Source organism: Trachinotus anak, unplaced genomic scaffold (genome assembly GCF_046630095.1).
Source record: "Trachinotus anak isolate AG129_WGS33_773 ecotype Australia unplaced genomic scaffold, CSIRO_AGI_Tana_v1 ptg000008l, whole genome shotgun sequence".
NCBI classification, from domain to species: domain Eukaryota; kingdom Metazoa; phylum Chordata; class Actinopteri; order Carangiformes; family Carangidae; genus Trachinotus; species Trachinotus anak.
Genome location: NW_027273859.1, coordinates 24,307,134 through 24,320,777, shown reverse-complemented (window position 1 = coordinate 24,320,777; position 13,644 = coordinate 24,307,134). Strand labels below are relative to the sequence as shown.

Genomic DNA, 13,644 nt, shown 5'->3' with positions numbered 1-13,644 from the left:
CCCTTACAGGCCGTGCACAGATGACCCGCCGGCTCCCTGCTTCCTGCAAGTCCTGGTTAGTATCGTGCGTTTCAACAATGAATTCAATTTTAGTAACATTTCAGTGGAGTAGAAGAATTCAGAGAGAAGCTTGTAAAACTTGAAACGCTTTATTTTACTTTTTTTGTAATTTCCTCAAAGCTCTGTTTCAAGTCAGAGGTTGGTTCCTCTTTTGTTTTTTCCATGAACAGCTCAACCACACGGATGAGCCATGACATCCTACATGTTTTACTTGTAAATATACAGAAAAAAAGAAAAGAAAATTAAGATACTCTAGAAATGTGAAAGTTAGACTTTCGTAAGTGCATGAAACTGAATAAAAGATGAGGAATTAAAAGTAAAAGTCAATTTACAAAATGTTTTCTTTATAATATTTTCTGTGGCACTGTAACTGGGGGTTTAGGCTAAATGCTGAGGGCTTCTTTGACTGGTGCTGGGTGCGGGGAGGGGTGGAGAGGGGTTTGGGGGACTCTGAGTAAAGGAGCATTCCTTGGTTTCAGGTAAAGGGAGATTTACAGCACCTGGATACCCATCCTGAATTTACTCATCCACATATCCATTTACCTCAAGCCTGTGTTTCTTTTTCTTCGAGGTGTCTGCTCACCTATTATTTGGAGTTTTTCCATACTTTTTCCAAACTCCACTTTGTGACTGGATTTGCAGATTATTATGTCTTAATAATGACCATCATCAAGGCTACAATCACTCATCATAGTTTGAACTTTGTTTTTTTGATTACAATTGCACTGTGGTATTTGGAGATGTGTTGAAGCAGCATCATTAACAGTCTTGACTGCATGTTTCCAGACTTTTTGGTCCAGATGTGGAAATGTTAAAATAAATATTTCCAGACCCACACAGCAACCTGACTGTGGTACAAAACCGCTTTTGTGAATCGTTTCTTGTTGCACCAAATCATTTGTTTCTGAAAATACTGCACACTGGCTGTTTTTTTTAACAGCAAAGTGGATTGTAAATTGAGAATGGGTGACCAGTAATTGGTTAGCCTGGGGTCGGCAGGGTGCTGGACACAGATACTTTGCTACATGGGCATGGCTTGGTGGTTTTGGTCTGAGGCAGGAGCCTGCGCTTGGTTCCCAGAGCCAGGTGTCAGTCTGTGATAGAGCTCCTGCACTGTGCCCAGGGTTTCATTCATGTCCTCTGGGTATCGTGTCTGCAGTTCTTCGTTGGCAACATAGTGGGTGTCGACGAACTCAGAGAAGTAGCGACCCACCTCTGGGTGGCCGATCTCCAGCGGGGCGGAGTGGGGCTCCAGGTTTTCTGAAGAACAACAGAAAAGTGTGACATGCTGATAAGAAATAATGTATATAAGTTTACCTAAATTGCAGAGGAAAGGGAATTCATACAAAACAGTCCCCACTATTATTAATACACAAACAAAACCAGGTCAAACTGATCAGCTCAAATATCAAAACATTTAGCTTCTCAATAACATGTCAAATGTCATTGATTTTAGCAGCTTGGTGTGATATCAGTTTCTGCCTGGCAGAGTGTTGAGGTGGTGGAGAGAGAGAGAGAGCACAGATGACAAACAATGAAAGCTGCGTAAGAGCAGAATCAGCAGAGTGAGCAGCAGAGTGCGCAGGTAACCACAGGGGGATAAACAGTATGAGTCAGCCTGGGAGGGAGGAGCTTCCTTAACTGGGGAAAATGTATAAGTCACAAATAAGGGTGACGCAGCACCAGTGAAGAGCTTGACTCCAACCAGCTTTGTTTGATTTATAGCAACGACGACCATCAGTCATATGAATGCATTAACAGGAAACACTTCTGGCTCAACATATACAGTATAAGCTTCATATTATATCACCAATATGACATGATTAAGCTTTACAGAGCTGCTTTAGTTTTAAGAGCAAGAAGCTGCAAAAATCAACAAAGATCCTTTCTCGACTGGAGATTTGTCCAACACTGAACCTACCCATGTACATGCATATGACACAACAGATCAGCTTGTTTTCCCCATGTAAAAGTTTGTCCATATACATCTGCATGAGAACTTGAAGATTTGTGCTAATTGCTTCCTCTCGTCTTGTAAACCATCAGTTCTGTTTTATTTGTTTTTCATAGGTAACAGTCAGTTTGTTGCACATTTTAAATTGAAATTAAACAGACAAAATATCTGGTAAGACACTGAGCTGCTGCACTGATAGTGTACAATCTTCTCCCAAATAACCTGCAGTACTATGCATACAAAATATGTTTGCAATACTAGAAGGGTACTCCACAGCTGTGGCCCCTGACGCTCAGAAATACATTCTTGCTATCCCATATTTCAAGGGTAAACAGGCTTAACAGTGATACTGACAAAACATGATTTAGTTTTCTGTATCTGGCCATTTTATTTGATTTATTACAAGCTGATGCCTAGAGGGTGATACATTGTTTCCCAAGCGTATTTATCAAACACATATATTTATTAGAAAAACATCTTAAAATTTGTGTTCAGCCATCACACCACGTGCAGACATGAATTTCCCCCTGAGGATGTTTCTCATCACCATGCTGGAGTATGTGATTCATACCCTGTGCTGCGTAGCGGCAGGTTCCATCCTGCACGAGGACGTTGTAGAAAGGCTGGTTGGCCCCACTGGACAGCTGGTGGACCCTCATGGTGGTGATCCACTCCTGGCTCATGGTGCATTTGGGGTCCCAGCCGTAGATCACGCAGTTATAACCTGACCTGGTGGAGGAGGTGGAAGAGAGCAGACATGCGTGAGTGATCTAATATATAAGACGACTACAGAGACGGAGGAGCATTGCTGTACCACATCTAACTGTGACCCACCTCTTGTGTTTCATGATGAGGCCGACTGAGTACTGGACCTCCAGGTGTTCTGGATCGCTACGCTTCTTCACCTCAGGTGTCACAGGATGCTTCTTGTGCTGGATGTGCTCCAGCGTGTGCTGCACCAGGTAACCCACTGCCCCGTGCTGCGAGGGATCCAGCGCCTGAATGTGCTGCAGGATGTCTAGCACCTGGGACGGAGGACAAACATCAGTGGGCAGTGTGGTTAGGTGAAATATGTGACCCCTGAGTGTAGTTATCGTACATGACAACACAAGTGTTGTCATGACACAAGTGTCAACACAAGTGTTGTCATGTGTTACAGATTAAACTGCTTTGCAAGAGCAGAATAGTCAGTGCTTTGTACTGACTGATATTCAATACTTCAAGAACATCACTGGGGCTACACAGAACACCGGTAGAGTTTCAGTTTAATATCGCTGTAACAATGCCTGTGTCAACGGGTTGTGTGTCCAGACCTTTTCTGGCCAGATGCCCAGGTGGAAGTAGAGGCGTGCCTGCAGCAGCAGGTACTGCACGTTGTCTGGGTTGATAGTGAGGTAGAGGTCCAGAGAGTCTCTCAGCAGCTGGTAGGATTTCTCATTACCCTCCCTGAGAGAAACCATGCAGTGCAGGTTATGTAATTCAGCCAGAAGATTGCATTAATTTATCCATTTAATTTTAGCAGCCAATCAAATATATTCTAATCATGCAGTCAGTAGAGGATCTTTCTGGTCTTTTCAGATGACAGGATAAAGGCTAAATTAAAATATTACTTAGGAAAATGGAGGTTCTCATGGGTGAAAAATATAATATAATTTGGTCCACACCAGTCATCCTCAGCTTATATATTCACCATCCATCAATCCTCCATCAGCCCTCATTCATCTCTCCAGGGACAGGTGTTTAGTTTCTCTCACCCTCTCTTGCCGATGTTGAGCAGGTTTCCCACCATCCTGAGGAGCACCTCTGTGGTGCTGATGGCACTGTAGTAATCTGCCGTCACCTGGTGGCCAATGAGGTACTCGCACTCCTTAGCTGTCAGCTGCTTGCCTTTACCAAAGGCATCAATGTATGCAAAGTCATAGATGTCCTCACTCCTGTAGGAAACAAGTTTCATTAATCTAAAATGCAAATATTTTTACCAGGCACTCGTCACAAACTGTCACCAGGTCCAGCTGCTGAATAAACTGAATAAATCAAGGGTCTTTTCATCTACTTTGCCAGTTAGCACTTAAGTAAGTTCTCAAAGTTGTGGTGAGGGTTTTTGTTATGTAATGATTGCCGTGTAGTGTGATTTGTGATGACAGAATTTAACTGATCAGTCAAGTTCAGCTCTCCTGTTGAAATGATGAACCAGCTGGACTCTAAGGTCATTTTCAGGGGAACCTTGAGAGATATTAATTTCAAACTGTACCCTCTTGGTTTTTGGCACCAGCGCAACAGGAAGTGATTAGGGAAGTTGACAGGTTCCAGTTGAACACCCAGCTTCCGGGCCAATGTCATGTAGAGAACAGAGAGGCTTATGGGAATGCCTGTATGGCGTAGTAGCACCTAAATTCAAACCAAAATGGTGTAGTCAGTGTAAATATTTAAAACAGAAATTGTTAAGAAGTGATTGAAAAGCTTGTGACTTAAAAACAGACCTATTTTAAAGAGGATCTACCTGATGGATGTAAGAGTTGAGGGGATTGTAGTAGTCAAACTCGTTGCCTTTGTATTGAAGTTGCTCATACAAGACAGAGTTTAGGGCACACACCACCTGCCTCTGGAGGTCAAAGTCCTCGACGACCAAACAGTCACCTGCATCTCACACAAGAAAACACACTTCATAAGGACAGATCTTTGACCAAATAGATTTACCGACAATGACTTTCAAGTATCTTGTATTAATACGTTTTGGAAAGATGAAAAAAAAAAAAAAAATGTGTAAAGGACATGAGGGGAAAAAAATGACAAAAACACACAAGTCCCAAAAGATCAACTTTTCATTCCAAGTTTTCCTACTTTTTAAAGCTCACCTTGAGCGATACGCAGGCTGGGGTGAGAGGGGTTCTTGATTCTCAGCATCTTCTTCACTTTTTCTGCGATCTCATCCACCTGGGCTGATATGCTTTCCAGTGTTACATCAGCCAGTGGGTTACAATACTGATCCACCAGTATGGCACCTAGAGGGGCAGAGGGGACACATAAGGGAGGGCTAATTAATGCACAGAGGAAGAATTGTACATCAAAGTGCAAACTCATGCTCCCATTACAAGAAATAGTGCAATAATGAACATTAAGTAGTGATAGAATAGATATTGTAAGTGTGGAGATTCACCTTCTAGAGCTGATTGCTGCTCTGCGGGCTGCTCCAGGAAGGTCTTCAGGCTCCTCAGGATGTTCTGCTGTCTCAGGAAGTAAAGGATTTTCTTTGCATAGTACTTCAAAGTCAAGCTTTTCCTAATGATGGGTGGAGAACAGCAGAGACACATTAATGGTCAAGAGTTTGCAACACAACAGCTTTCACAATCACAGGAGGCTTAACAAGATTAACACCTAAACCCATTTAAAAATTGCAAAATGCATTGTGTGGTAGGTAGTGAGGTTTTACAGTGTTGCTCTCACCTCTTGTCAGAGTTGAGAATGAACAGGAGCTCGTCCTCACAAAAGTGCTCTGGCATCCCGAGTGACTCGATCTCTGCAAAGCTGTCTCCCAGCACCTGGCCAACGCAAGGCTGAGTTACAGATCTCTGGGTTAGTGTGGAATGCAGAAAGCTCACATTTTCTTGCACAAACATGCGCCCACACTCACAAGAGGCCAGCCAATTCACAGAGGGTGACTTTTATTCACATGCATCTGAAAGTAAGTCTGATGTAACAACACAATTCTAATGATAATGTATTCTCGACTACAAATGGGTTACTTACGACTTCTGTGAAGAATCTCTTTGAGATCGATTCCACCGTCCTTCTTATTTGTATACCAACTCGATGGCGTGTTTTGTATTCTCTGAGCCAGTCACAGCTCTCGTTCTGACGGTAAAACCTCTGCAGTCTTGGCCATCTGTTGATGAAGGCAGTACAACTGTTATTTCAGTGGCACTTTTGAGCATGTTCAGAATTAGTTTGGCAGCCTATTGCCTCAAGCAGTAAATAATATCACTGTGAGACACTTGCTGCAGACGTGGTTTTGTCTTTGCAATAAGAGGAGAACCTAGGAGAAAAACGTGGAGCTCACAGCCAACTCATTCAGGAGGAGGGCTGCACTCTCCTGCATATCACAGGCTACATGCAACATTCAAGGTCATGCAATTTAATTTTCGGCTGCTCTGGGTAAAACTGAGTTTAAACTGCAATTTGTATTTGTATTTGAAAGATTTACAAGCTTCACAGTTGTTTGCAGAGTAGCAGCTTGCACCCGGTCCGGCTTAATGATGAATTTGGTGCATCAGCAGAATGTCAATGGCTGACAGCAGCTGCCTGTGAGTTCGCAGCAAACGAACAGACCTTCTGAGTGGACAATGAGCGATGTTGGACCACAAACAAATCAAATTAAAAAGAGACTCTTAAAAAGAGAGTGGTGGAAAACCAGCAGAGGCCGAAACTCCGAAGAAATACCACAAAAAAAAAAAAAACAGCACCTGAGTTTGTACTGATGTCCCCAGACCTTCCCCCTTCCATGGCAGACGTCGTGTAGCCGCTTGCAACAGCAGGAAACGCTACAAATGTCAACATGTTTGAGGACAGGGAAGCACAGGATGTGTTCGAGCAACTCGGTCGGCAGGTCGGTCAGTTTTTTGGTTTGGGGGTCGGAAATAATCCCATTTAGACTTGGCTGCCCCTCTCCAGCCACAGACGTCGCCATCTTTACTGTTTACCCCGATTACCTCATTGCTCAGTCACCGCCCCTTTATGGCGCAGGGGGCAGGGCTAGGGGCGGGGCCATGGATCCATGGGCGGGGCATGCGAGGTGTAGTGCAACGTGGTTGGTAGTTCGGTCAAAGGGAAGGGGAAAGCAGTGATACCTTCAGGTTCCACAGAAATTCCAGATTGTATTATTATTATTATTATTATTATTATTATTATTATTATTATTATTATTAAATCACAGAGTTACTTGACTTGTTTCCCAAGCAAACTGTTAAGATACCCTCTCTGTCAGTGACATTTACCTCTGTCTTCTACAGAAGACATTGTAGTGAATTTGTGGTTTTGCTATGAACAGAAAACTTGTAACATAACGTGCTGATAAGAAAACTAATAAGTGTTAAAACTAGCTATTATTTTCATTATCAACTAATCTGCAATTTTTTGGTTAACACCCATCAACACCCTTACAGTTTCCTAGAAGGCCAAGGTGACATCATCAAATTGTGATCACATAGGACAAAATAAAGCATTAAATTCTCTCAAACAAGAAGCTGTAACCAGGAAATGCTCAGCTTTTTTTCTTTGGACAATGACTAGAAGGATTAATTGATTTTCAGAAGTGCTGCTGATTAATTTTGTTAATGATTAATTTTAACTAATTAATTAATCAACTAATCATTTCAGTTCTAAAAATAATATCTCACCCAAACTTAATTTCTGACTTTATTTTTTGCATTTTGATTTATTTTGGTGTCAGTGCTTAGACAGACCAAACAAACAGATGGAGAAAAGGTATATACAAATGATTTGTTAAGGTTACATAGCGTGTGCTATAAAAAAACAAACAAACAAACAAATAAAACAAAAGAAAAAATACCAATGAATATTTTTATTATCAGCATTTTATCTTTATACAGTGTTTTCTGTCCTTTCTGTTCGTTTTTTTGTGTCTTAATGTGCATGACATTGTTATTACAAAATTCTGGATGCACTTGAACGCAGCATTGCTTTTTGTATAGATTGCTAACAAATGGCTAGCATCAGTTAGCTCAAGCTACACTTCCAGCTCAGTGTATAAGCAATAACCTAAGTGTTTTTCTACTCTCCAGAGGGGCTCTGTTGGATTACTATTTTCTTGGACGGGTAGCTGTAAACGCTAACGGAGTTCACGGTATAGAGACGTATAATTTAAGCGCAAGATAAGCGCTTATATCGGATATGTAATGTTAGTTAGCTAACTTAGTTTCTGTGTAACCTAGCGTTAAGGTTGGCACCAAGCTTTGGACAGTACAACTGCATTTAACAGCTGAAGCGAAATGTGTTTGTAAACTTGTTCTTTGGTAGCTAACGTGAAATTACAGAAAACAAGTGTACTATTTATATTCATAAGCCAATAAAGTGTCAGTAAAAGTATTATATATAAACTTTGATGGTACTTTCTTATAAGCATCTAAGGTATCGTAAGGCTGGACAGTCATTATCTTTTGACAACTATGCCAAATGACTCATCTCGACCAACGAGTACAAAATATGTAATGCCTTCATAGTGTACTCACTCTGGGGGAATTAACAACTTTGGTTAACGGAATAGTTAGTTAATGAGCTATTCACCATGGCAAGTGCCTTAGCAGCGAAGATGGGATTTAACTCACTAAAGAGAAAACAAGCCAAGAACTTCAACGTCAGGATCTGCACAATGGAGTCAGACATGGAGTTCAGCTGCGAGGTGTGTATCTGTGAAAAACCCCTGCATGACTTTAATCAACTTCTTACAGAGTACCACATCTCCAGTGGCTCTAATCAGAGCACATGTCCACTTCTGGTCTGTTACTGACTGCGACAGTAAATAACCACTGCCATAGTCTATGCTTATCAGTAATCTGTAATGACAGCTGAATCAGGGTGTAGGTACAGAGTTTATCTCGGTGATAATAGCAGTCATAGTTCCTTATAAAGGTATTTGAGAGTTTCATTTTTCAACACTAGATGGCAGCATGTAACTATGAACTCACGCAATGGGTTAAACTGTTCTGCAGAGGACCATATCTGTTATAATTTATCTCTGTTGTATGCAGCAATGGAATCAGGCACATTTTAAATCAGTGTTAAAGTCCAATGCAGTACGGGCCTCTGATGAAATACTGAAAAGAAAAGTGCTGCATCCTGCAGTTTCACCATAATAATCATGTCATGCTGGTTTCATACTCTGTTTTTATACTTACAGTGTCTTTGGAATAGTATATGACTCGGTTGATGGCAGCTTATAACCATCAAAATGACTCTCAGACACCAGCTCTGTACTTAGAAAGGAGGGACCCCGCCAAAGTTTGTGGTTGGTAATTACAAAGAGCAGCATGGTGTTAGTTGCGGGTTTCTATTTTCTCTCCTGGGGTGATAATTTTATCAATTATGGGTTTTGTAAATAGCATTTAAAAGGGCTAGGTCATGTAGACAAACTGTTCTTTCTGCCTTGCAGAGGACTTTTTGATTGGTCCCTAGCTGCAGTCCCTGCTGCATGGCAGAGCTGATATCCTCATTTCTTGCAGTTTTTTCTAAAACACAGTTTAATTTCAAAACCAACCTTGAATACTCTTGACAGTAGCTTGCATCCTGGGTTAGCTCAGAGGCGAGAGATGAAAGCTATCTAAATTGGATACGTGTGCATCATGTACCTCCCTCCTAGCTGTCAGCTGCATGGGGACAACATGTGTGGCTCCCAGCTTTGAACCAGATACTGACAGAGACTGAGTTTATGATGGAATTGCTAGTATGTCTGGATTCAGAAGACGTAGCATCTTATGAATGGCTATCAGTTTTTAACCTTGTAAAGAATGTCGTGCTTCTGTTCTTTTGCTAATACGTATAATGTAAGGGCAGTCAGTAAATGATATGAATCTTACTGTGAAAAGCTCTAACACACTGAATTTTCATTTTTAGCATTTCTCATTTCTGGAAATTAACCATTTTCTCTTTTTCTCTTCTGAGAAAGTTACACAAGACTAAAATATGTGCATGTTTCAGGTTAAGTGGAAAGGAAAAGACCTTTTTGACTTGGTGTGCCGAGCTCTGGGACTGAGGGAGACATGGTTCTTTGGGCTCCAGTACAACGTCAAGGACACGGTTGCTTGGCTGAAGATGGACAAGAAGGTGAGTGATCCGAATGTTACACTGGTCATTAGCCATGTAAACACTGTTCATCTACAGGGGGTGTAGCAGTCATGAAAAGGAAGTGGTTTCCACACCGTGCAAATGCTGACTTCTTTGCTTCATTGTTGCAGGTTCTGGATCAGGAGGTACCAAAGGAGGAACCAATCACCCTTCACTTCCTGGCCAAGTTCTACCCCGAGAATGCTGAGGAGGAGCTGGTCCAGGACATCACACAGCATCTCTTCTTCCTACAAGTAACTACACATAAACGTCCTGTTTTCTCACTGTGCTCATATTTAGAGTTTTCCTAATTTCAATGTAAATCAAACTGAAAATGATTCAGGATACACAGAAGAGATGCTTAACTTGTCATCTTCCCATCTGTTTCACTTGTGCCCATCATGCCATTAAGGCCTCGTGAGAAGGTTCTTTGTACGTTTACACTGACTGACACATTCTCTTTTTTTCTCTGCTGCTGTCTGAGTTTAAATTGCCACAGGCTGACAGGCAAACCTGAAATCCAACATGCCTCTCAGAAGCAGCCGTGGATTACTGTCTGGCTAGTGGGCAGACAACCTCTCTTTCCCTGATTGTAATCCTCCCAGAGGGGTGCTGCGTTTGAGGCTTTAAAAAGAAAACATTCTTAGAAGTGGGTGTCATCTTTCTGAGGAACTAAATTAGTTCAAATGAATGCCTTAGAAAATAAGTATATGAGAACACGAGCCTCTCAAAATGCCCTGTAAATTTGGGATTATCCATTTCACCCTTGCGCACCAGGCATTTGGCTGATGCTCCGGATCCACGTCCTCATGCAGCTTCCTCATTTCGATCCAGTGCCGACAGGGGGCACGCGTCCACAGAGTTTCTGACAAGTTGTTGAGCCGAGCACTCTGTAATACACGTTTTTTTTTTTTGTTTTTTTTTTTATCCCCCACTTTTTGTCCCTGTCATGATTGTGTGCAGCCATGTGGAATCAATGCACAACATATTACCGCTGCCCTTTCTCTCCACTTAATACTCTCCGGGGAATTCCCGAGGAGCCTGCCACACTATTCTGCTCACAAGAGATGAGATTTGTAACTGTGCCTCCATCGTCCAATGCTACCAGCCGCATTTATCAATTACCAATTAGGCTTTAAGGGCTCAGTTATTGGCCCAGTTAATGACAAATTCTCCATGGGATGCTCGTCCCCCATAGCACTCCCTTCATAGCCAGCCCATTGTGCTGGTTTAGTTATGTGGCTTTAGACAACAGCAGTGCACTTGTGTTCCTCAACACCTGGATAGCGGCACTTACCTACTTATAAAAAGTCTATCTGTGCCATTAATCCGTTTAGAGGTAGTTGAAGCAATGTATTTATTTCAGAAGGAAACCATGCCAAAAAAACAAACAAACAAGAAAAAAAAAAAAGACTGCAGCTGACAAATTACTCAACAGCTAAAGTGGAATACAGCTACAAGGGGAGAAGAATACAAATGTGTTATGCCTTGCATCGCCTGTCTCCTCATAACTTTGCTCTCATTAATTCCCATAATGGAGCAGGCCTCTGTTCAGATAGCGTCACAGGCATGACAGCTGGATTAGTGCTTATCAGAAATGATCACCGACCCGGATACAAACACACACACACACACACACCTCACACACTTGAAACCACTTACAAAAAACAGACACATGCACACCTTCGTCACCTTGGCCTGCAGTCTCTGCAACAACATGGTCTCATTTGTAAACCAGATTGCCGCATCAGGCTCTTAGCACTTGCCACGATTAGGTGGCTGTCACCTCTGGCTCCACACCTTTGTCAGTTCAAAACACAAGAAGACAGCATGACAGCTTTGCAGATGATAAGGCTTGAAGCATTTAATTGCCCACTTATATAACCACATCCGAAGCATGTTTTGCCCAGTCTAATCTTACAATGCGGCTTTGCGCTCCATATGTAGCTGCACAAGTTTGTGCTTCAGTTAGTTTGATGGGTGATGGAGCTTGGGAAGTGACACCTGGCGAGAAGTGGCACTTAAATCTGGAAGGAGCCTCTTAAAGGGGATTGCCACTCATTTCAAGAATTCATATTATTACTCTGATCCATGGCAGTCAAGGCAGCACTTTTAAACAAACACCATTCTTTCCTTAAGACATAAATTAGAGACCTAAACCTTGAGTCTGTCATGCTCACTGACTGGAGTGAATTCACAAACACAGAATCAGATATCCTGGGGGCACAGATATTACACAAATTGTGAGAATGGGCGGCGTTCTCCTTTAATTACCATTTGGAGCTCGTCTAGGATTTTCTGTTATGTCATTATGCTGTGCTGACTAGCAAGCTGATATTCCTGGAGCAGCTTAATGATCATGTGAAATACTGTTGGCTGAGCTACATACTTCCTGGCTTGGTGTCTAATAGGTCCCCATGTGGCCATGATACTTAAGTCTTACAATATTTATTTGGCACAGTTTGTACTCTTTCCAGACCTCTCTAAAGATGAGTGAGTACCACCGTGCTATAGCTGTGGGAGCTGGGAGTTTATTTACCCAGTTTACAGCACATAATAACTTGACTTTGTGGCTCCAAAAAAACGGTACCTGTACTCTGTGTTTTAGCTGTGTATGGCTGTCACAAAGTGGAACTGAGGAAAGTTCAGCCAAAACCACAGTTGTGTCAAGTTTTTTTTCCATTGTGTATGGGTCAGGTTAGATCACCTCTCATAAGAATCATTTTGCTCCTCTTGTGGAAAACAATATAAAGGAAGACTGAAGACAGAAAAGCAGCTGTCCTGATTTATAATGCAGGTGATAGACCCCCCCCCCCCCCAAAAAAAAAAAAAATCCAAGCCTCACTGGAAACAGTGAAAAGCTTCTCCTCTGATTTAACAGACAACATAACGGCACAGACGATACGTTAGCTGCATGGTAAATTCTGAATTGATTATTGTGTTATGAAGGTGAGGTGGAATGAAGAGGGCTTTTGTTATTCAGGTGATTACATGCATTAAAAAAATAAGCAGTTCCTCAAAGCTGATTTATATTTGGTAACTCGTCAGGTGAAGAAGAAGATCCTCGAGGAAGAGATTCATTGTCCACCCGAGGCCTCTGTGCTGCTGGCCTCCTATGCCGTCCATGCCAAGGTTAGTGCCATACATCCAGCTGCCTATCCTTTAATGGTTCATTTTGACCTAAAATTTACAAAACCAAATGGCAGCTTCTTCTCCTCTTCACACATATTTTTAAAAAACTGGTCTGATGAGATGTCAACAGAGGTTGCTACAAAAGAGTGTTTTCCCCAACAGCACTTAAGAATGTCATGGCTTTAAAGGTCCCCTATTATATAAGGTTGATGTTCATTTCTTTTTTGATTATAAAGCAGGCCGAGGTTCTATATTTATGCTGTGAAAGTATCAAAGCATTCAGACCACAGAGAAATTCACACAGCCTTAAACTGAGCTGACAGGACTTCTGTAACTTTGTGATGTCACAACAAAGCAGTCACTGCCCCACACCCCAAGCCCAGCCGATCTGGACTCACTATCCGACCTTGCAGAATTTGGTTTGTCTGAGTGTTTCCCTGAAATCAGCTATATTTTTATTTGATCACTCAGGAAACAGTCACAGGTCAATCAACCAATCAGAAGAGAAACTCAGAGCCTCTCTTCGGTTTGGCTCACTGACCTGAAAAGTGTAAAATGTGGGACCTTTAAAGAAAACCAGTGCAGATGCAGCATTTTAAAACATTTTGTCGAGATTTGTGAGTGTCACCTTTGAACCACTAGGGCGTCATATCAGCTTGAGC

At 42.0% G+C, this 13,644-nt stretch overlaps 2 protein-coding genes across 3 annotated transcripts in view; one reads left to right on the top strand and one right to left on the bottom strand.

Annotated features, from left to right (window-relative positions):
* Positions 1–133: 133 nt before the first annotated feature.
* Positions 134–6,745, bottom strand: fbxo21 (F-box protein 21). 2 transcript variants are annotated; one of them, XM_071483689.1, is made up of 12 exons: positions 6,475–6,745; positions 5,762–5,897; positions 5,459–5,553; positions 5,172–5,293; positions 4,870–5,016; positions 4,515–4,651; positions 4,266–4,402; positions 3,769–3,948; positions 3,328–3,460; positions 2,849–3,039; positions 2,586–2,743; positions 134–1,320 (listed from the first exon to the last, which is right to left on the bottom strand). In XM_071483689.1, the coding sequence occupies exons 1-12, from the start codon at positions 6,696–6,698 to the stop codon at positions 1,082–1,084; spliced, it is 1,899 nt and encodes a 632-aa protein (XP_071339790.1). In that variant the 5' UTR covers positions 6,699–6,745; the 3' UTR covers positions 134–1,081. The 2 variants fall into 2 exon arrangements, with proteins under 2 accessions (XP_071339790.1, XP_071339789.1); XM_071483688.1 differs by having other exon boundaries at positions 5,459–5,568; positions 6,475–6,729.
* A 971-nt stretch (positions 6,746–7,716) lies between these two features.
* Positions 7,717–13,644, top strand: part of nf2a (NF2, moesin-ezrin-radixin like (MERLIN) tumor suppressor a) — a 28,627-nt gene continuing 22,699 nt past the window's right edge. Inside the window, exons 1-4 of the mRNA XM_071483685.1 lie at positions 7,717–8,429; positions 9,725–9,850; positions 9,982–10,104; positions 12,899–12,982. Coding sequence (XP_071339786.1) covers positions 8,316–8,429; positions 9,725–9,850; positions 9,982–10,104; positions 12,899–12,982 — 447 coding nt within the window. The 5' untranslated portion in view covers positions 7,717–8,315. The remainder of the gene's footprint in view (positions 8,430–9,724; positions 9,851–9,981; positions 10,105–12,898; positions 12,983–13,644) is intronic.